Genomic DNA, 24303 nt, shown 5'->3' with positions numbered 1-24303 from the left:
TCGTCACTGTTAGGGCAATTTTCTTATAAAAGGTTTCCCAATGAGGGGTATCATTCAGATATAAAAAATGAGTCGTGCAGAAACGTTGTAAAAATAACGTTTTATACACTACCGATCTCAGACAATGATTAGAGTCGCTACAAAAACTTGTCATCGATCAACAAAATATGCTTACCGCACTTGATACTGAATATTTTTTTGTAATTGTCAAAAAAGTTTCCCTTGGCAGCCACAAACTGAACTTACTGAACTAGTAACCTCAGCGTCCTCAGAAATGTATATCATTCATATCGAAATATAGAAATGTATCTATATCATTCTGTAATCTCTTTTGAGATTTTTCTTTGTTTTGATTTTATAGGCTCGTTTTGCAACGAAATTCAGAGAAAAAAAGCACTATGTGGTTAGAAATGGTTAAAAATTCACACTTCACACAGTGTCCCAGTTTTTCTACATTAATGTTTAGATTTTTTCATCAGGAAGATATGTCGGCCACGGCTACGGTGCCAACACACCATACCTTTTTCATGACGTTTTTCAATACCAATTCTCACATTTGCGGTTTTATGTCCTCGATAACTTCACGAATTGCATCTTAAGGTCTTGAATCGATTGTGGAGCAATGGCATACTCCTTATCTTTCACGTGGCCTCAAAAAAGTCTGAAGGTGTTAAATAACAAGATCTCGATAGGGCCCTCGCAAGGGACATCAACGCCCGCGTGCGGAACATATTTTGGCGCCCCTTAAAGGGGGGAGGTGGAGAAAAGTACTACTGTATAATCGGAAATTTTTTTTCTTAAGTTTAGTTGAGTATTTAGTGTAGAATGGTTGAAAATCTATCAGCAACCTTCATTGCCTTAAGAACTTTATGGTGTTATTTGTAACATAATACATTTCAAATGTGTTTCAAAACTTAAGCTGTATTCTTCTATAAATTATTCATAAAGGCATAAACATTCAATTAAGATCAATCCAGAAATTGAATGGAAGTTTTTCTAGATTTGGCTGCTGCAAATTCTTTTATATTATCAATCAATCAATTTTATCGAGTATCTCTTGCTCTATATCTAAGATTGCCAATGCAGAAAATCTTTCTTAAGACATGGTAGACTTCAAATAGTTTTTAAAAATTTTTAATTCAGTGAATGATCTCTCACCAGAAGCAACAGACACAGGACACAGGTAAAGTGAGAAGGATTCTTGAAGCAATACTAAGATTCGGTAGAGAAGAAGTTAGATTATTTTCAAAAATACATATATTGTAGAATTTCAAGAGGATTTTCGCTCCAGATAATGAAAACAATCCTAGGGCTTTTATCTCGTTGAATAAATCATTTTCTTTCACGTCAGTCTCTTTTTTTCCTGTCATCAGTTAGCTTTTGTTGAAGAGCATGACAGCATTTCAATAGATATTTGTCATTTAATTTAAGAATATCACAAATAAAACCGAAAACGTTAACGTTATCTACTATTTAAGGAATTTAGTGTTTGATCAATTATTTTCTAAAAGAAATTTATTTTAAAAGCGATTTTTGGATCTTCCGTCTGTTCATAATCGAACAATTTCGGTTTATACTTTCGTCTTAAAGTATATAATGGAGAAAAACCTTGATCTATCTCAAGAACAGACGCTAGTTTTCCAGCTCCCGCAAGTTTTTCCTCAAGAACAATATCATCCCTATAATTTTTGAAATGATCAACTAAATTCTTCAAATGGTTTTGACACTTAAATGTCAATCGCTACACTTTGCATCATGTTGCTTACAATATTAATCTGGAATGAAACATCATAAGAAATTATGATACTTCAAATAAATTTAAAAGAATGAATATTTAATCAAAGAGAACTTGCTTTATGTCTTGTTTTTATGTTAAAAGTATCATTTTCTGCTATTTCTAAAAGGCTATCACATATTTGAATAAAATGAAACTTTAGCATCAATTCTACTTGACCATCTAGTATCACTTAGGGGTTTTAGACGTAACTGAGGATCATGCTGTTTATAACATTCCAATCTTTTTGTGGATGGAGAGAAATATATATAAAGTTGTTTTACAATATCAAAAGAGTCCACTGTTTATTTTAAACCTTATCAGCATAATTTTCAGTTAAATTTAAGCTGTGTGCAGCACATAGCGCAAAAAATGCCCTAGGATTAGCATCGAGTATGCGTTTTTGTAAACCAATATCTAGATATTTCATGCCGATTGCGACGTTCGGAAACTTGTATAAATTGCAACAAAGAAGTTTGGAAAAAAAAATGTTGAAAAATTTGAAAGAATCTTTTTGGAAAACCTTTGGTCCATCGGTTCTTCATGCGGTCTATAAGAGGTTTTGGCGCCCTTTTAGAGTGGCGCCCGCGAGTGCGGGGGCCCTGGATCTCGATGACCAATAAAGTTCACTTCTTCGAGTAAGAGCATGTTCCATTTTTAGAAATGACGTAGTTATTACTTGTCAAGTTTCGAAAGGTGACAATTTCAAAAGAGAGAGCTGGACAGAAAGCAGGTTATTCAAAATGAAACATCTTTTTGGAAAACCCTATATGTAATTCAAGTCGATCAGTTCTGACAGAATCACGCTCTCATGTTTTTGTCTTTCGTCTTTCAACTCTCGTTAAATTTGCCGATGTAAATATTCGATAATGACCACAAAAAATATACGGCTAAAACTGAGCTCTTGTAATATTACCCCAGATTATTTTTTTCACATGTCAAAATCTGACATTTTGGTGGTTTCAACTAATAGCAATGTATCATCTAGCAAATCATTCAGTATTATACTTAAAACACTGCTTCCTCATCGATGATACCTTGTTTACATTGAAATGTCAAAATTTTACTTTGAATTTGTCATTATGGTCAGCTGAAAGTTCTTCGAAGTTTATTGAGAAATGAACACGAACCGATTCAGTGCAATCACCCAAAGGAATATTGGTCATTTAAATTGTTGAAAAAAATATTTTTCTCAAATATACAACTCGTTCTTCAAATTTTATCAGATTTTTTTCATTTCCACCACTCAAACTTGTACATTTGAGGCAAGAGTATTCTAACAAAACGAAAATTAAGTCGTGAGCTCGTTAGTAGGAGTGATCAATTGATTTGTTTCCATATTTTCGCCAAATGAACAAGGTATCGTGTAAAAAAAATATCGATAAAATTTGAAGCACTCTTGGTAATATCTTTGATAATTAAATGTCAGCAATAAGTTATTTGTTTCAATATTTCCCATAGATGGATCATTCAGTTTATTGATGATTGTGTGCAATTATGCAAAGAACAATTTTGATGATAAATGTTTATAAGTCTATCGTTCTGAGCTTTCAATTTGAAAATTACAATTAGAATTAGAATACATTAAAATTTGATCACAAATATAGCCATTTTCCAGGATCATCTTAATTGAGAGAAAAAGGGGAATTTTGTACTCACTTGTCTCAACAATAATTTCGGAAAAGATTCCATGAATTCAATTCTGATATTGGTTTGAATAACCCCAGATTCATTCCCCATAGTGAGATATTTCAATTAGATGTTTTAAGAAATCGAAACTGAAGTATAAATAATAAATCATTGCTTTGCAATTCAACTTACAGAGTAAGAATCATTGACGAAATTAGGCTACCTATTTGGACTGGGTCATATTGACTACAGAGAAAAACAAATAAAATTGGTATAAGTTGAAAATGCAAATATGTATAAATAAAAGGTGAAAGGGTCGAATTATCATTGTGAGGACAAAAAATGTTGGAAATTAACAGTAACACTTAGTTTAATGTATTAAAACAAAGAACGATATAACCAAAAAAGTTTTTTATAAAATTGCAATCACTGTCAACTCACAGTGCAAAATTCACAATGTGTTTTCCACCACGTAAACTGTCCACATGATGAATTTCCAGGGAGACCTGAACCCAAGACGATTGCCTTCCTCCTGGATATCCTCAACACATTTCGTTTTTCAATCTGACGACGGTAGTCTGGCAGTCTTGGAAATGGGAAACAACATCACTGTCAGCGTTCTGGTGACAAATCATACTTTGGTGAGTATCTCATTTCCTTAACCCCTGGTAATTCTCCCTAGGGTAGCCGGTGTAATACAGCGAATGGGACAAACTGTTGAACCTAAGGGGTGTGTTGAGAAATGTAGAAGGATACTGGGGGACAGTGAGACTATTAATCTTTCGGGTCTTCAGTTCCCAAATGAGGTCACTGGGTGAAGGACATCACCGGTCAGTTCATTAGAGTGTCATTTCATCAATGCTTAGTTTTTTCATTTTTGTGAACCTTATGTAGGTATTTTGTTCGGTGCCGAAAAAACTGGTAACTTGAAAAAAAAATCTTAGTTAGGGCTTCGCAATTATGGTTGAATTCGATTCTTCCTGTTTATATAGCCATAAATATAAATTTTCAAAGAAAAGATAGACATATGAAATTCACAGGGAAATTTTGATTTCCTAATATGATCAATGATTTCAAAATGGAGAAGAGTTTTTCAATGAGAGGTCATTTTCGAATGAGTAATGTCCAATTATGCCACCAGCCAGAAACTGCACCAAAAAATTACATCTTGAGGTTGGATAGGCTTTTGATGCATTTCGAAGATCCAAACAGCGAAGATAAGACGTTGCTTGGGTTAACTGAAATTTAAAAGGCTTGAGACTTTATGCAAAATACTGTGTATTATCGTTTGTGGAATGCCTAATTCTCAAGATCAACGAGGAAACGACAAACCTGGGTTTTCGTTAACACTACAGGCTACAGCAGCAATATTCTCAATTGTTCCTGAGCAACGCTCGCGGTTTCGATTCTTTTTATCACTAACTTGTCCCAATAGCTACTATTGTCGGTCGAGAAGATGCTTGACGACAACGACAAAAAATGCTTTAGTTTTGCAAACTGAGACTACAAACTTTTCAACATTTTTGTAGTGAATTTCAACAATTTCTGAGTGTTGTTGAAGCGTGTATCGTTTCATTCTTAGTAAAGACATAATTTTTATTTTATTTATAATATTATTTATTTTTTAATATTTAATATTATTTTATTTTTTAATATTGAAAGATGATAGCTGTCTAGAAAGTAGGCTATTCAAAATGAATCCTCACATTGAAAAACTCTACAACTTGTTGAATTTTTATTTTTCCAATAACTCGAAATATACCCATTTCATCAAATTGAAATCAAGGATCAAAATCAAATCAAGGATCAAGATCAAATCAAGGAATAGTTTTTAACAACGAAATTCGAATATTCTAATGGAAGAACATAACATTCTGTTTGAAATATCTGAGAAATGATTGGCCTTATAGGTAACTTGATTCGCATTCTATGCTGAAATATTCTCGCCTATTTCTATGAATGAAAGGGTTTTCACTCCAGAAGCGAACATACCAAAAGGGCACAGGTATGTTGATATAACGTTGTGAAATGGTTTTGTAACCAACCGTTTATTATCAGTAAAAATAACTGTCACTTACTCAAAGTATTATATCAATATTTAACGTTGTTTTTAAAAGTACGAATACGCTTGCATCATGATATACATATAGATACGTTGATACACTTCAAATAACTAAACAATTAAAAAAAAGGAGAAACTTTTTATGGCGAATACAAATGTTTTATTAAATTGGCAACATGTTTCGATCTCCTAGAGATAAGGATAAGGCACGAGAAGAAGAAGAAGAGATCATCTTCAGGCCATACTAATTAAAAAGAAAAACAAGCAGAGCAATGTTTTCTTATCAGATTATCAACGCAAAAATTATATCTATTCAAATTATTGTGAAATACGTTAGAAATTTAGATCAGATAGATATCAAGGTCTTGTTATATTTTCCTTGTCATTATTTTAGAAAATTCTAGCGGAATATCTTAACAACTGAGGAATGCACTGATTGAAATCGATAGTGTTTGAGCGCTAGTTTATTAATGCGTCAGTTGTGCCTTTTGAGGTTTTATATACCCTTATACAATTATGTGGTCTCCAAGGGTGGAATTGACGCATGCTTGAAATAGAACTCCAAAACTGTTCACTTCAGGTCAATCCTTTCCTCATTTTTCCTTCCAGTGACTGCATTTCTTGTGGTTGACTTTTTTGTGGATTTAGATGAAACGGAAATCATATGTTTCTTACCTGAACTATTATCATTATATTATTTTCCACATGAAAGGAAGGCATTTCAATATTGATCAAAGAACATTAACAGGTGGCTATACGTTTCACAATTTTAATTAAAATATACATTAACACCCTGTTTGCGTCGAGAAAGATAATCACTTGAACGATCAAACGCATATAATTTTAATTTACTGTTGACATGCATGTTTCGGGTTTCATCCCATTCTTAAAACTGAATATAAAATATACACAAAGTATTAATAAATTCTACATAACAGATGTTAAAACCGGAGATAGGAGGAAATCTGATTGATAGTTTAGAATTGGGAGAAAGAAGAAATCCAAACGTTTACCTTCTCTACCTCTGTGTGAAATTTTCATTTCATTAAAATCTATTTATATGTGTATATCTTGATTCACAGAAATGCAGCGCATAACGATTCAATTTGGAATAACACGTTATTCTCGAGCAGGACCCATTTCATTGAGATTACCAATAAATCAGATGAACTCCAATAGCATCCAACGTTTCTCGTCGAAGTCTGCAATCTTCATAAAAATCAATTCGAAAGTGTTAAATCACAATTTTTTGAGAGCCAATTGGTGATTACATCGGTCGTGCACATTGACAAATGTAATTCGCGAAATATGATGGCAGTATAAGCTTGTTGAAATAATATTATTAATAATATTTCTCGGAGGTACGGTTCGTCCGAAAAATATAGATTATATTTTAAATTAATTTCACGGCATTCAGACAATTAACATGTTAATACACAGACACGTTAAACCATTATTTATCTATGAATTATATTCGTTATGAGCTGATATTACATCTCCATTTGATTTTTTCTAAACAAAGAACTATGTTTTTCGATGAATAACAGTTCTGTTTTTTTCAGAGACAACTCAACGTCAAAGGATATCAGTGTTCCAGGGATCTTAAATATGTTCTTTTTCAACATAATGTAAAAACGGTAAGTTAATCAGTTTCTCACAATGTTTTAGTTGCATATTTCACTATATCATCATCTCTTCTTCTTCAGTATCCATGCTTTGATGACTATTACCATTTAGAACATAATAAGAAACACATAAATCGAATTAAATCGGTGAGTTGAACGAGTGATTCGATTTTTTGAAAAATTTGATGCATCCTGATTTGAAAAAATGATATGAACGACCAATTTATTGTTCCAAATTGGTAGTGTGAGGTTTGAAAGGCATTCTAATTAACAAACATTCAATCATAAGATACTTGAAGACTTGATCTGATCAAGAAAATATATAAGGTTAAAATATAAGCATAAAATATTTTTCACATTTCCAATCATAACACAATTAATAGGTTAGGTACTACTAAAGCGATCATGAACCTTATATTAATAAATTTCAACAGGTGATTATTAAATTTTTTTTATATTTCTCAACCTGATTTTTTCTCCGGAAATGTTCATTTCATACAAAATTTTCAGTATCCAAATAGTTTCATCGAATGAATTATCCGATTATTTGCAGAAAGTAATTTGAGCAAAAAAAAATGCAAAGCGTGAAAATAAAGACTATATCGTCTTTTCTTTTCATATTTCAATGAAAATGAATCTGAGAGAATCTCATGAGGAGTTTTTTTTTAATAAGCAAGGTAGATACATAAATGAAAATCAAAACTAATTTATTTTATTAAATAGTGTTTCTTGCAAATTATAATCCAAATTTCTTTCTTATTCTTCAAATTTTATTGTGTCTTTCATTGAAAGTCAAACTGTAGAGGGTGGTCAAATTTCGATGTATTAGCACTACAACTTTTAATTCAGAGGAGAGGAAATCTGATACCCATTCTCGTTCTCTCTTCCTTAGAAACTAACAAGAGCAGTATTAATTTTTGTTTTCGAGTTATAAGCGAAAATTTGAAAAATTGCGATATCGAAAAAAAAATCTCTGTTAATACTGATGATAAAGCTCTGATATCGAAACATCATACAGGCACTTTTTTTACGTAGAATCCGCGAAAGAACGATAATGGGGTATCAAATTTTGTCTATCTCCTCTGATTTAAAAGTTTTAGTGTTAAAACATCGAAATTTGCCCACCCTGTACACATCAGCCGATACGTGCTTTTTTGTGTTCCTGTGTATTGAATTTTGTGAGAATTGCTTTGGCTACTAACCCATATTTATACCTTGTTCGTTAAACGAATGATATTGCTATTCCTGAAATGACGATAGGGCACAGTAACAAACTTGTTCCCACTAACACAAGCCCTAAGAATTCTTGATATTCTTGAAGCCTCCTAGATCTTTCTGAATGCTTCGAAGATGGTTTTGATGTTCATGGTAATATACTAGCTACTCGATGATTTCTGTAATTCTTCTACGTAATTTGGTATATTCAGGTGAATTTCGAGAAAAATATAAACTGAAAATGAACAAGTTCGAAAGTACTCGTACTCATACTCTTGTTCTATTCTTTCTATCATCATCAGAAACAGCAGTTTGATAACTGAATTGAAAACATATATGCAAAGCTCAGCGTGCTGCTTCCACACTTTCAAAATCTAAATATTTCAATTTCGTACATACCTGATTTCAATTTTATCTTTAGCCAAGATTGTTTAGGTTCAGTTGTGGTTCTAAAATGTTCATTTCATGTTTACTTACTCTGAAATATTTCCAACTATAGGTTAGGCTATTCGGTGTTCTCTCTAACATAATAACATCCCGTGAACGTTATTTTTCTTGTTTATAGGTTTTTCTACTAACCGTTTTCTATAATTATTTGTAGTAGAAATTTTAAAAATTTCTATGTTTTTTTTTTGATACCCAAACCGCGAAGACAGCATGAGATGTAAACCTAGTATTCGTAAAATTACGACATTAGATAATTTCAAAAAATTTTGTCAAAGCTTGATTTATACTTTTTGTCACGAAAATCCAATTGGCAAAATATTGAAACCAACCAAAAGAAAAATAAATCGTCCAAAACTATACAATTGAATAAACAGATAATGAATGAATGAAATAACATGAATACAGACGTACGTTTCAGAATTTTTGTATGTTTTCATACAATTTTTCCTAATCAGTATCTTATAGTCCAAATTTACAAACTTAAAACTTGTATGTTCATTTTCACAGAAACAGAGAACAGCATAGGCTAATTGAAAGGAAGAGTACCTGACACATTTTACAGAGGTAGTGATCTGAATTAATAAAGTCATAGATTTTCTTCCTTACTATTCTGTGAAATGGATATGCAAACCGATTCACAATTGAAATAACATTTTTCGAGAATTTAATTTCACCATTCAGTTGATCTCACTTGTATATGAATTATTATGAATTTCATTATTGCTTTAAAGAAAAACTTTAACTTTTACTTAAATTATATAAAGGTCGAAAGAGTTCACATAATGAAGTCAATCTAATATAAATGTCAAAATTATGACGACATTATGCCAAAACCTTTTATATACCTGATAAATACCTGATATATACTTTTATGTCTAGAAATACAATTCCAACTAACAAAATATTAAAACCAACTTAAAACTTCTGTCTTTATGTGATTTATTTATTCAATTCATTAACTGTTTTGGATAATTTATTTCTCTTTTTGTTGATACGAATATCAGTAGGAATTGTTTTTATTAACAAAAAATATATATCAGATAGTGAGAATTTTGGCATAATATTATCATAGTTTTGATAATAATATTAGATTGCCCCCATCAAGTAGACTCATTTGAGCTATATGATATAATTTCCTTATCTCTGAATGTTTTGTTTTGATGAAGTCCCAGCCTTATGCGTGAAAATAATCTAATTGGCATATAACGATGTATTTCATTTATTTTTTTGAAATGAGTTTCCAACAATGCTCGTCAAGCAGAAAAATCCAACAGCTTTGATAGGTGATCGCGGTAACCAGAGAAAATCCCCAGAATATGAATCGCATCCATCACGATCGATAGTCTGATTAAGATTTCAAAAGCAAGAAAGAACATTCACCGTGAAGTCCCGACGTTTATCGTTCCATTTGCTCCTGCCTAATTTCGAGCTCGTAGATCACTTTCTAGAGTGCTATTATCGAATTCGAGATTAACTGCCTTGGTGGAGTGAAAACTTTTATGAGCCACCTTAGCATGCAGTAAACCGCGTGGAAGCAGAACTTCAAGTCGTAAATGGCGGCGAATTCGGCAATACAGCATAGAATCGCCCAATAAATTTCTGTATTCATGCATTTTATTATAATGTTATGGGTGATCGGCTTGGAGGTAGTTTATATTGAGTCGGATATCACTGGAGTTTTGTGAAAGAAGAATTGAATGAAAAATCTGAATAACTCATCCATATTTTCCAAATGAATGGAAATTGTTGATTTGAGAGAGGTGGGGTGGGGTGAACAGAAAAAATATTATTCTTTTTGTAGTCGCTAGTTTTTTAGAGTCATCTTCATCGGCTTTCCTACCTCTGAAATTATCAGGAATTATTTATCATTTATATGATCTGACCAGGCTATTTACAATTTTTGAGCACTCATTTCCCGAACACAGTGTCATATCATACAGGTTATCTAATAAATTGGAGGTACAAATGTAAATAAAAGATATCTTGGTTAATTTTAAGAATGAAAAGTTCCATAAACATGGGCAAGAAAACGCTTTTTTTTCGAGATACACTGTGTTTCTGTGTGTACAACTTTTTTGAGATGATCATACGAGTTTATCGAATCTTCATGATTTATTGCTACATATCAGGAAAATTATAAATTTAGTTTTCTTCATTATATGGATACAACCCTCAAAAAAGGTTTATTTTTGGTATATCTTTTTTACTAAATTCCTGATTGGAGTTCCTGATAAAAGCTGAAATTTCGATTATTACATTGAGAGTCCCTCGTCAAAAGACAGCTCAATATCATTGTTAATTCTCAGCTTGCTTTTAAAGAACTGTCAGATCTTAGTTCTTATCAACTATGGTGGAGGAATGTTGGCTCAGTATAGAACTAGGACTTTCATCACTTCTGGGAAGTAATTTGTGAATTTGGAAAATTTTATTCTTTATTCTTGTACATATATACATTTCGGATTCACTTATATATATTCTCATTTTGTGAAATATTGTAAGTGAATCTTTCTGTTACCAGATATTTCAAAAATTCAAATTGTAAAATACTTGTTTAAATATAAGAGGTGTTTGATCGACCTGGGTTTCTGTCCCTTCCATTGTGGTGAATTCAGATATCAGAACCACGACTCAAAACAAACGACTGTGTTCGGGCATTTTGAGTTGTAACACAAAGGTTACATATATTTTCGGGTTGAGTTATATTTCTCAAAAAAGAAAATTCAAAGAAGTTATATAAAGTAAAGGGAAAATTTGAAAACTTATTTAAAAAAAAATCCCAACTGCAAAATCAGATATAATTGCCGAGAGATGATGAAAATTTGAACTATCCGGATCAAGGATGTAAATTTATCCCGAATTACCAGTCACCTTCACCAGGAAAACTGAGAGATCTAGTGATCGAATGACCAGAAAGACCTTAGCACCCCTCGTTGGGCGCCAAAATTATGAGTACATTTTGGTTACAACTCAAAATGCACAGTCGTTTGTTTCGAGCTGTGGTTCTGAACTTTGAATTCACCTCACTCATTCAATCAAAAACTCAACACCTCATTGCTCGTTTTTGACATTTGAACTTGTGGAAGAAAATTAATGCCTTCTGCACTTGTATTATAAATAATTATTCTGCTGTTAAGAGGGGTCTATATCGTTTCAGATATCAGTTCTAAAATTAGTACGCTTTATTTTACCCTAGAGACCATCGATTTATATGAGGTTTCCTATAATTATTCATTTGAAAGATTACGTCATTGCGGAAAGTCCTTATTTTTTTTTTGAAATGAAAAAAAAGAACTAAATGAATTTTTTATTGAAGAATAAATAATTGGATCGTCTACCTTTCCGAAAAGATATTAATTTTTTTATGAATTATCACATTAAAATATCAACAAAAGTCTTGTCAAAGGATGCAAAAGCGGTGTTTCTGAAATTAAAAATGAATTCAATTTCAAATATTCTTTATTGATCTCTCGACATTACAAAGAATGTATGAAGACGTGAAAACGAATTTTGAATTCTTGCATGTGATAGAAAGGGACGGTAAATTAGAGGAACGTTTGAATTGGCATCACCCATTCTGAAAAGTGGTGGCATTTCAAAAACACTGAGGAGGGAGGAGTAGTTTTTCACCCATCTTGAAAAGTGGTGGTATCTCAAAAACGCTGAGGAAGAAGGAGTAGTTAAACTTTGGCAGATCACGAGTCACGTGGTATAAACCCCTCTTAAATGTTTGGATATACTCAAAATAGATAAAGGTATTCTATTGTTAGGAAATAATGATACCTAATCATTCTCTAGATTTCCATATTAAACCTTAGAAAACGATAAATTCAGGAAATTGATGAAGATGATGAACTTTCGAGTGGAATTTTTTTTTCAACCAATACCATCAAAAGAAGAAGAAATTAATCTCTGGGGCCAAATAATTCTGCCACAGCTACAGACGAAAATGTGCGAGAAAAACCAAAAGGAGATTATTGAAACGCCATTTGGGATTACGTCGAGTTATTTATGAGAAGAAATTGTCGTAGAGGAATAAAAACATTCTGGCAAGCAGCCATTGACGTTCCTGAAACACTGCAGGACCGCCATGTATCTCTACACTGATTACCGTCGGGCCCTTTTGCGGCTGCAGGAAATAAAACAGTCATTGTGTCTCTTCCATCCAAATATTGTTCTTTTTTGCATTTCATCTTTTATTTTACGGTTCCACGAGATTAATGTAGCGATAATATCTGCACTTACCGTTCATTCTAGATGTGGTATATTCTCCTTACATTTACTTCTCGGGATGGTCATGAATATTGTACTCGAGGCCAAGCAATGTTGGAAACAACATTGTCTGGAATATCTGGTTAAGAGATCATCTTATATTATTATTTTCCTTGTGATGAAATTGTTTCAATTGAGGATTGGTCGAGTCTAGATCATAGTTTGTAAGAAAAAATGATCGTAGAGCAAATTAAGATTTCAACATTCTATATAATTTTGGCTTCAATTCTATGAACAAAATAGAAGTTGTTTTGAGGTTACGAAAACGAAAAAATTATGATATTGGTTTACAGGGTGATTCAATATTCACGAAAATAAAAAAGTATGAAATTTTCCTAGTCCGGACCTGATTATTTCGATTACAGAATTATTGAAGGAAGCCGATAGTGAAATGTGACAAAACTTGAAATTATTCGGTGGATTTATTGAAGAGTTATTGAATTAAAAAAATTTCACTCATAAGGGAATGTTTATTGATCACCCTGTATGACCGTGCCAAGTAGAGATTTAGAATTTTCCTAATGAATTAATTCTTTGTGGTTACGAAAACGGAACAAAATCATAATGTTCACGTACAGGGTGATCCAATATTCACGATAATAGGAAATGTCTGAAATTTTCCTAGTCTGGATCTGATTTACTCGAATTCAGGAATATTGAAGAAAGGCGATAGTAAAGGGTGATAAAACTTCAAAATTTGAAACTATTCAGTCGATTAGTTGAAGAGTTATTCAAGAGTGAAATTTCACTCGAAAGATGAACATCACCCTGTATATCCCAAACGAAGGCACTCAGGCGATTGAAACCTCTTAATACGGGTCCTCCATGATGACCTTAATTCATGGTATTCGTTTGTCGCATTCTTCCCGGGACACCCTGTATACAGGGTTTTGAAATACGAGGTTTTAATTTGAATATCCCGCCATCTGAAAATTTGACTATGTATAATGATTTTAAAGGTTGGAATTCGAAGATAATTATGTGAACGACGTTTATTTGCAACAAGACGGCGCTACATGCGTCACAAGCCACGAAACAATCACAATTTTGCAAGAAAATTTTCCTGGTCGTATTATTTCTCAAAAAGGTGATCACAATTGGCCATCGAGTTCTTGTGAATTAACACCTTATAACTTTTTCCTTTCGGATCACGTAAATGATAAGGTCTATGCCAATGCTCCACAATTGATTCAAGACTTTGAAGATGGAATTTATCGAAGACATACACCCCCAGATGTCGAGTGTTTGTTGTGAAAGTTATTTATTTTCTGCACAAAACCCAGTTAAAATTGTCAAAATTGATTCAATATTCAAGAAATAATGTAATATTGAACTTAACCGTCAAAAAGTGAAGTTGAAACTCCCAAACTCAAGAACCTAAGAGTTTTGAAGAATTAAAAAATTATTCTCAAGTTATTTATTGAGGAGAAATAATTTCATGACGTCATTGTTCCGAAAAAAACACCTGAGGGTAGCAACATTCTTTGAATAGGAAGAAGATGTACAATGTGGTTTTAGTTGAGAAGTTTTTCTGTTCTTCAAACATCGCAGCTGAAAAAACCACCCTATTTGAAAATTTCAACTAGGATGCATTTTTATTAGAACACATCAGCCTACTATTCCCAATAGAAAAAAAATTGTTGCCACTCCAGGTGGTTTTTTCGAAATAGAAATTCTTTCTCCCTAAATACAGAACTTGAAAATTATTTTCGTATTCTTCAAAACTGAGTTCTGGAGGAGGTCAAATTTTCGTTGGGACACCCTGTAAAATAGGTCATTTATTCGTTATTCGAAATCTATATTCTGAAGAAGTAACGTATAGCTAAACAATTGAAAGTGGAAAAAGAATATTTGTCGTTTTATTTCAAAACAATTTCTGTAAGAAATCAATGAGATACCATATAGAATGAATATTTTCACTCTACGTTGTTTTCCACCGAGCTCAATCTTTATCCTCTCGCAAACAGTAGGAGAACTCTATCAGTATAGTAAAGTTCCACTATCCTCCTTTCTACGTTGTTCACAATATTTCAGCTTTAAAATTCAATCTAGTAGTTTGCCAGGCCATATTTCTGAAAATCATCGATGATTACAGGAATGGTTCGAATTTTCCTCGTTTTATGGGTGGAATAAAATACGAACATGATGCTTTGGGGTCATAAAGTGCAGAGTCGTGTATTTATGACTCAGATCGGCACTATATACGCAGGCTAATCTTTATAACATCGGCAGTTCTTTATATATAACCTCTGATCATACAGGTATATTACGCCAATACGTACTTTATTAGAGTCATTAATTTGAAAGCCTTACCGAAAATGAGAGTGCAGGAACACCCATGTTTCTTTCAGGGCATGAATATCCGAATTGCATAAAAAATTATTAGTTGGCTCCGTGCCCAATAATATTGTATATTCGGCTTATGGATTTATGCGAATGATGAATAAGTGGACTAGGGCAGTTTTAAATTGAACCATATCGGGATGTATGTATTAAATAACTGCTATATACTATCCTGATTGATAGTTACTGCAATGACGACATATTATGAGGGTGCTCGAAAACGGACTACAGGAAAATTGTATTCTTTGTAACATGAATCTGAAATAGTTATTCAAGTGCGAAAAGTAGGTCTTTTTAGACCATTTCAATTCAGAATAAGTGAAATCAAGACCTGTTATATTCCCTCCAATGTTGATTGACGAACATAAAAACACGGCGGCTTCATGTATCTCTCTTCGATGTTATGCCGCCTCCAGACGAGTGCGTCTTTACATTATCGGAGAACGGAAAGCAATAGAATAGAAATTTATGAACACCTGAACATCATATGGAATACCGTGGTAGGATCATTTATTGTTGTTGATACATTCAATGATCTATTTTCATTTTGTTACAAATTTCTTCTCATGAACAAGATCTATGACTTATTCAATGAATGATCAGCGAATAATAGTAGGCCATGGTGGGTTATGGTTGAAGGATTGATAAATTATACGTTAGTATATCCTCAATGCATTAAGTCATTAGTAGGTGATTATTTTCAGCAGATGAAAAGAGTGGGGCTACTTAAAATTGACAAAGGATCTCGGAGGCAATATGATTTGTCGATGGTCATAGTGCAATGAAACTCTAGGTAATGTCCACTATGTTCCGATGAAAAGGTCGTAAGCTTTAGGAAAAGAGCTCAGCTTTATCAGCAAATCCTACTCCCACGTCCTCGAAGGCAAGTCATCGCGTAGTAGCTGGGTACAAATCATGCAACTTATGCATGTGTGATGGAACTTACGAGAGAACTTACGATTTTCTTGTGACTTGAAACTGGAATAGCCTAGTCCTCCAAGGATGGGTTTTGGGCGTTGGGCCAGCTACTCAACACCAGTAAAATTGATAATGAAGCTACTTTTAGCTTCGATAAGCCTCAGAATAGGAATGGAAATACAGGGTATCTCATTCAAAAGTGTCCACCGTCATTAACTCAAGAACGAATCAGATTTCGTGAAAACACTCAAACTGTTGATTTTTTATGACAGGGGGACATGATCTGGGATATAAAGCTTGTTTCTACTGGCAACCTTCTGGATAGGGTTGCAATCCCATAAGGAATTTGAAAAGGGAAAATGGGTAGTTTTGTAGCACAAATGTAGGCATGGATTCAAATTTGTATGAAGTTTGTAAGTGAATATTCACAAAGTTTCAGGATGTTTTTGGAATATGTTCATGGAATTATGGTACCGATAAAACTAAATGAACCAGACATGTTCTAATTGATCGTATAAATTTACTGAAATAAAAATATTTTTTAACAAACAGTATCAGTAAAAATTTACTGCAAATGTTCAAAGTGCTCGCCATTATATTGCATGCAGCCATACAATCGTTCTTCAAAATTATTTCGCACATGCTGTACTATTTCAGCAGTAATTTTACGCCATTCTGCCACAATTCGTGCTCCGAAGTCCTCTAAAACTGCAACTCTGGTTTTATATAAACTTGTGATTTCAAGTGGCCCCAAAGAAAAAATCAAGCGGTGTTAGATCCGGCGATCGCGCAGGCCACACTGGGCCCTTTCGACCTATCCAACGTCGAGGACCCCTACCATTCATATACTATCTCACCTGAGCTACAAAGTGCGGCGGAGCTCCGTCTTGCTCAAACTGTAACTCCTCTTCTAAAAGGTTTTTATCTGCCTTTGAAGCTTCGGTGATTAGAAGATCAATCACGTTTTCGACTAAATCCAGATTCACGTCACCAGTGGGATTTCCAGGAATGAACACAGAACCAATCAAGTGATCTCCCAAAATACCCATCAAGACGTTAAGTTTTTGTGGGTGTTGAGAATGTTGCTCCCTAAAGAAGTGAGGATTTCTATCGGATCAAAACCTTCAATTATGTTTGTTGACGTTTCCGTTAAGGAAAAAGGTGCATTCATCCGAAAAGCACACGTTGTACAAAAACACAGGATTTGCAATAATTTCTTGACAAAATTCCATTATCCGATAACCATAACCAATAACATCTTCGTGCCATTTCATAAGGATGGAACTTAGCAAGCTTCAATATTCTGTGGACACTTACCCTTGATTATCCAGTTTCCTGTGACAACTTTCTAACACTTCAACATTGTTCCTGTTCAGCCATTAGTTGACCAATTACGGCGACTTGATCATTTTCATCCTCGCAGTAGCCCTAGCACAATCATTGTTCTAGAAATAAATTTTCAACATTTACTTTCTTTCCTCCATCGTGTAAACTATTTGGTAATTTTTATCAAGAAATGATAAAACACACCTCTAATAATTCTGCAATACAGAATACTCAAGCGGAATTTTCTCAAAGCAATGATCTTTTTGCGTATTGCCTAGACATGACAGTGCAGATTCTGATAAGCATGGAGAGAAAAAAGGCATTTAACACTTTTTAATCATCCGAATAAAAGATAATCACGGTTTTACTCTGCATGCAATCTTATGGTGAGAAATTTGAGAATTTGTGGTGAATTTTATTGAAACTTTTTGTTAAAAATATTTTTCTTTCAATAGAAATTATGCGATCAATTATAACATCTCCATTTCATTTAGTTTTATCGGTACCATAATTCCATGAAAAACACCCTGTAACTTTTTGAATATAACACAAACTGCAGGTTGATACAAATTTGAATCCATGCATACATTTGTGCTACAAAACTACCAACTTTTCCTTTTCAAATTCCTGATGAGTTTGCAACCTTCTCCAGGGAGTTGCTAGTGGAAACAAGCTTTGCATTTTAGATCATGTCCACCTGTCATCAAAAATCGACCTGTCTCTTTGTTTTCATAAATTCTGATTCGTTATTGAGGGTGAACACTTTTAAATGAGACACCCTGTATACGGCAAAGACTGGCGAGTAAACGGACTACGTGAAAGGTATCTTGGTACGTACAGGGAATATCGAATAAGATGCCAATCCCAAGGAACAATTAATTACAATTCATGAAATGCCGAACAAAGGCCTACAAAGGTCAATTGATTCGAAAAATTTGTCATTATGACTGTTTGGAACTCGTGGAAGAATATCAATATAATTGAGTGGCAACGTAATCAAGTTAGACTTCAGTTTTTTGAGGACGGTATTTTGATTATAGAAGGGATTCCTTTTCTGTATTCAATAGTCAGGTCAGACTCCCCAGAAGAACGTTTTCTTTCAAGCTACTTGCGAAGATCCTGAAGCTGCTTAATCTGCAGTGGCGTCTTATCATCATCTATTGAAATCTTCCTGTAGTTCTCAAAGGCAGCAATGACGTAGAATATTGGCAGGTACCGCCGAGTTCGAAAACTCTACCTTAACCAGTCTGGGCGCCCCCTGTCGAAAATTACCGAGTCTTCTGGTCGCGATCACATCGCAGGGTGAGCAGTCCCTGATCTTCGAAATAATATCAAGAATTAAAGCTTTATCTGTTGTAACATCTACAGACTCAGGAACATTTCGGACAATGAGATTGTTAGCTCGCTTAAAACGATCCAGTAACTCGACTGGATTAACGTAATTAATGAAGAGTCATCGGTTGCAGTTGCCGCTGCCGAGGTGGAAGAACCAAGGTCAACACTTCACTTTTCAATATAATGCTAGCTTTCTCCAACACCACAACATCAACCGATCCCAACTGATTTTCAACCTCGAGACGTCCTCCCTCAAAACTGAATGGGAAGCTTTAAGGACACTGAGCTCACCACTGCATTGTTGCTATGATGATGCATGCTGCTTGAACATTTTGCCATTCGCCTCTACACTTCTTGAATAATATAAACAGCTGCTCAGTTTATCTGAAAGCTCTTTCTATGCCTGCTTAATTTCGGCAATATCTCCAGCGATACCGTCGAGGATAGACAATCTGCACAAAACCATGTCCAACTGATTTGATGAAGCAGCGGTTTGGGAATCCGCTACACCTGTCTTACTCCGAAGAGGACGAGGATTATTTCTTTGCTGGCTGGACATTATTAGGATGATCGAACTTCGAATAATAAAAAAAGGATGAAAAACAAAAGATACACGTTTCACTCAGCCGAGGTCGATCGGTGAGACTTAAATAAACGTACAAGGTGGGCCTAGGATGAGAATAGGATAAAAGAAAACAGAGGATCAAAACCACAGGTGAAAATAAGCAATAAGTCAGATCTGGTATGGCTTCCTTCAGAATGTGCTCGAGATTATCAGAAATCTCAAGCAACATATGCAGAGCGTCAGGTCTGAATTAATTAAAAACCTAAGTAACGAGGATTTAAAACAAACAATGTGATTCAAATTAACGCAATATCAACCAGATCATACCAAAAGGAATTAATACAAATTATGTACGATTAAAAATTGTGGAAGTTTGTAAATCACATAGAACAGAAAATGAAATTATCTTACGATATAACACTCGAATAAATCGACTAATCTTGGATCACCACCGAAACGTGTGATCTCCTACAGGTTTTCACGATAATGAACTATAATTTTTAATTATTTATAATTTTAATTATAAATAAATATTTCAGTTTTAATTCAAATTTTGTGTCTTTTCATCACCTATTTACTTTTGACAACTCAATTTGAAAGACCCTTTTTAAACTGTATCAGGTGTGAGGCGCACCACCATTCCTAGAATGACACAAAACGACGCTCATTTCAAATATTTGTAACGTTACAATTGCCCATGAGTCTCTAAGACTAATTTCTAGGGGTGGTTTGACTTATTTGGCAACAAAACTCCTACCCAGGTTTTTACAAATTTAATAAAATTAAAATATACATTAATCGATCCTTTTCACTCTAAAAAAATAATAAATTAGAAACTTAACTTAAAACGATTTTAAATGATTTACTCTGCTACTAGGATGGAACCTCTTCTGTAAATTATCTTCAGCCTTCTGAACACCAGTTCTTATCAGGAAGCTATAGTATTCCAATCCTCATCCAACGAAGTTGATGTGATAATGCCAGGTATTACGCAGGTATTCTTTCAGATTCAGGAACTGAAGTGGTCTAACATAGGTACTATCCCAAATTCTGTATCTCAAGGAAGGTTTCTGTTGTTCCAATTCCACGGGAGGTTTTTTTTGTTCCAATCTCACGGGAGGTTTTCTTTGTTCCAATCTCACGGGAGGTGCTTTGAGAAAATGAACAAAGATATCAGAATATGTTAACTGAATTTACAACTCCTTCTCGGATTTCTAACCAAGAAATTACAAAGAAATCATTACATTTATTATCAAATAAACCTGAGAAGGAGTTTTGCTGACATTATTTGATACAAAAAGAATTCTACCAAACCTGAAATACGTTTCGACAAGATGGATGACTCTAAAAAAAAACTACTGTTTCAAATCAAATTGATTCGTTCTGGTGAAATTATTACTTGTTGAATACAAATATTCACTTACCGAGAATCCCGACACAATTCTCGCCGATAAATAAGATTCCGAGTCTCAAATTATATTGATAATGACTGAAATCTGAATCTTAGGTACGTATTCTTGCTGAAGTCTCACTAATCATTGAAAATTTTTCAGAAGATTCTCTCTAAATCCGCGCATATGCATTCCAACCGATGATATGACACGATTAATTGACAAATTACCGCGTCTTCAAAAATTCCAGTAGCGTAACATGGAATGAAGCGTGCAAAATCGTTGCATATTTAATTCTTAATTATACATCGTTCTATCTAGAAGATCACCAATGACGTCACAAACCTGGAGAACATTTCCGAATGTGACATTATAACGTTCGTTTCCGTATCTCCAAGCCATAACTAACCTGCCGCTGAAATCTGAAGCCTTGCAGCCGAAAAGTCGGAGACCTCAATAACCGAACCGAGCTCCCGGATCCTGTTGCATGACACAGGTCCATAAATTAGGATATTTTATACCGTGGATTTTGCGAAACGAGAACGAAATAGGAACCCAGCTACTACCTACTTAATTCATTATAACTGGAATATCTCGGAGGTCGCTGTCTGGGAACAATTCAAACTGGAGACTTCTGCAGAACGGATATGAATGGAGGTAATTTGTCGCAGAGATGGTTCTGGATGCATCCGCGTTCCTCTTCGTTTAACAATCTGCCCTGCTGACGGTATTCGTTCTTTGAATAATCTTAGCGAACGGTGGTGCGTCCGGGCTCGTTCCGGCACGTAGATTGTTTATTCGAAGGAAAATACAACTCGGTAATAGGCAAAAAGCGCTGAATTTAATAAAGAATCCTGTAATGAGAGATAGACGAAAGTAATAGTTCTATAAAGTTTCAATTTATGACAACTTCATTCATAAGCTGATAATTACTATGTAGGGATTGACGGCTTGGCTTGATATTCAAGCTACTTGGCTCAAGCTCAACCTTAAGTAGCTTGAGCTTGACTTGAAATCAACTCAAGTTCAAGTCAAGTAGTAGTTTCTTATAAAGTCAAGTCAATTATTTATTTATTAAGTACTTGACTTAATATTGGAAATTTTGAATTTGAGTTGATTTCAAGTCAAGCTCAAGCTACTTGAGCTTGAGTCAATTAGCTTGAATATCAATCCAAGCAGTGAATCCCTAATTACTAGTCTAGTCTGGCTACTAGCGTATAGTCAATAGTGATCAAATAGCTTATTATTTTTCATCGTTAATTTCACGATTATGGAAGATGAGATAGAAATAGCAATTCTAGCTGAGGCCAATGAACATTGGGCATCCATTGTAACATCAATGTCATCGATACATAAAAATGTTCCTTGTTCGGGAGAATACAGGTGTATAATATTAAGAATATTCCGTAGAAAATGCCCGGACATCCAATTTCTCAGTTTGGGCAAGAACAGTAGACCTACATCAAGAAGCTTTGTCGACCTACCAGATTGCGCAACGTTTGAATATTCCATGGACTTCAGTGAGCACCATAGTGGCACTTTCCCTGAAAACCGACAGCATTGCCCGGACAACCCAGAGTAACATCTACATACAAGGGAAGACCATTATATCGCAAATTTTACTCGAAGAAATTGAACCTTATCTGTAACAGCCCTACGAAGTCATTTTTTGAGGACCTATAGACGGGTAGTCTAAACCAGTACCATAATGAGGCGTCACCTTCCTCAAATTTAAGGTCAAGAAGACCTTTAAGAGTACCTAAGCTATTATATGGACATAGAGCTACCCATCGGCAATGGGCAGAACACCACCAAGACTGACTGGACAGTGGTGCTCTTTTCAAGACGATACTAGAGAATGAACAGGCCAGCAAACTCACTAGATATGAATCCAATCGAGCACGTATGGGATTGCTCAGGGAGAGCAATATTCAATTGCCAAAACCCACCTTAGAGTGTTAGGGGTCCAAAAGAAAGAGTAAAGTGTTTCGACAAGTTTTTTTTTTTCAAGAAACGAAGAATGCTCGAATTTAATTGAAATAATAATATTATTATATGATTAGAGCCACAATGCATAAAATGAAGATAATCATGATGTTCGCAACCTCGGAAAGAAGACGACACACTAAGAAGAAGAATTGTATATAATTATTCTTTAATCAATGTGTGTTTCCCGTTCTTACTTATAGCGCCAAAAATCTGACACTGACAAAGAAAATCATCCAGAAAATGCATGCAGAGAAGGATGGAGAGATCGTTGTTAGGGATCACTTAAAGGGGTAGAATTACTAATCAGATCATTAGACGCCGTTTGGGAGTACGAAACCCTGTAGGAACAGTTTTCCACCTTGAATGAAATTGGGCTAGTCATGTGGCAAAGGTAGAGGGGCGGCCGATGGACTAGACAAATTCTTGAGACATTTAGAAATGATGGAGGACCACCCAGTATATAAAAGGACGACAAAAAGCAGTGACAGGAAACGAACGAAAACAGCTTAGGATACAAATGATAGCACAAATGAAGGGAGACATATGTCAACAGTGGACAAATTAGGATTTTTATTATGATGATTATATAACTAACAGTTGTAACTTGTTCTTAATGCTACTAACAGCTAAGTTAATTGAATTAAAATCGAAAATACACTTTTCTAGCCATTTTTAGGCAAAATTACTTTTTTATCGAATCGTCCAAGTTTCTACCTTTACAGACAAAAATGGCAGTTATTTCTTCCGCTGTCTGTTTATTTTGAAAAGATTTCTTTCTCCTCACTCATTTGCTAGATCTCTTGACTCGTTAAGTAAACAATGGTATACATTTTGATTTCTCATTTCACTCAGTTTATCCGAATGATTGCTTTACATAGAATTTTCAAGGAAACGTAGGTAATGTTTTATTCAGAAATGATAGAAATAAATTCAATATTGACATATAGATATTCAGCATCTAGCCGGCTACTTAGATTATGTAGATCTACCTAAAAATCGCGTAGATCTACCAACGACCGTATTTATATCTTGGACTGTATTTATATCTTGGAAACTCTTGTATTTGTTAAATCTAACTTAGATAAATTTCGGAGGAATAGCGATTATCATAAGTATTACACACGGCATTGTGAGAAATTTTGTATACCTAGGCATAATCTCAGTATTTGTGAACAGAATCCAGCTTACTTCGGTATATTACTATACAATAAGCTACCAAACTCCATTGGAGAACTGAAAAATATTTCTGCATTCAAAAAAAGCGTGAGAAATATGTTACTGGATAAATGTTATTACCATGTTAATGATTTCTTGAATGATAGTGAATTTAATTAATTGTGTACCACCTATAATATAATTGTTCAATGACTTGTCCTATATTGAATGTTCTCAATCTAAAGGATTAATAAAGATTA

The 24303-nt window shown here is 34.1% G+C and overlaps 1 protein-coding gene across 11 annotated transcripts in view; it reads left to right on the top strand.

Moving 5' to 3' along the window:
* LOC123679072 (dipeptidyl peptidase 4) overlaps positions 1 to 24303 on the top strand; it is a 362978-nt gene that overhangs the window by 142012 nt on the left and 196663 nt on the right. For 9 of the 11 annotated variants that reach the window (XM_045616439.1, XM_045616441.1, XM_045616438.1 and 6 more), the window contains 3 exons: positions 3904 to 4044; positions 7028 to 7102; positions 7172 to 7237. In XM_045616439.1, the coding sequence (XP_045472395.1) occupies positions 3904 to 4044; positions 7028 to 7102; positions 7172 to 7237 (282 nt within the window). The remainder of the gene's footprint in view (positions 1 to 3903; positions 4045 to 7027; positions 7103 to 7171; positions 7238 to 24303) is intronic. The other 2 variants (XM_045616443.1, XM_045616437.1) reach the window with 1 other exon arrangement.

This window comes from Harmonia axyridis, chromosome 4 (assembly GCF_914767665.1).
Source record: "Harmonia axyridis chromosome 4, icHarAxyr1.1, whole genome shotgun sequence".
NCBI lineage: Eukaryota > Metazoa > Arthropoda > Insecta > Coleoptera > Coccinellidae > Harmonia > Harmonia axyridis.
The sequence above is the reverse complement of the archived record's forward strand: the minus strand, read 5'-3'. Positions and strand labels throughout refer to the sequence as shown.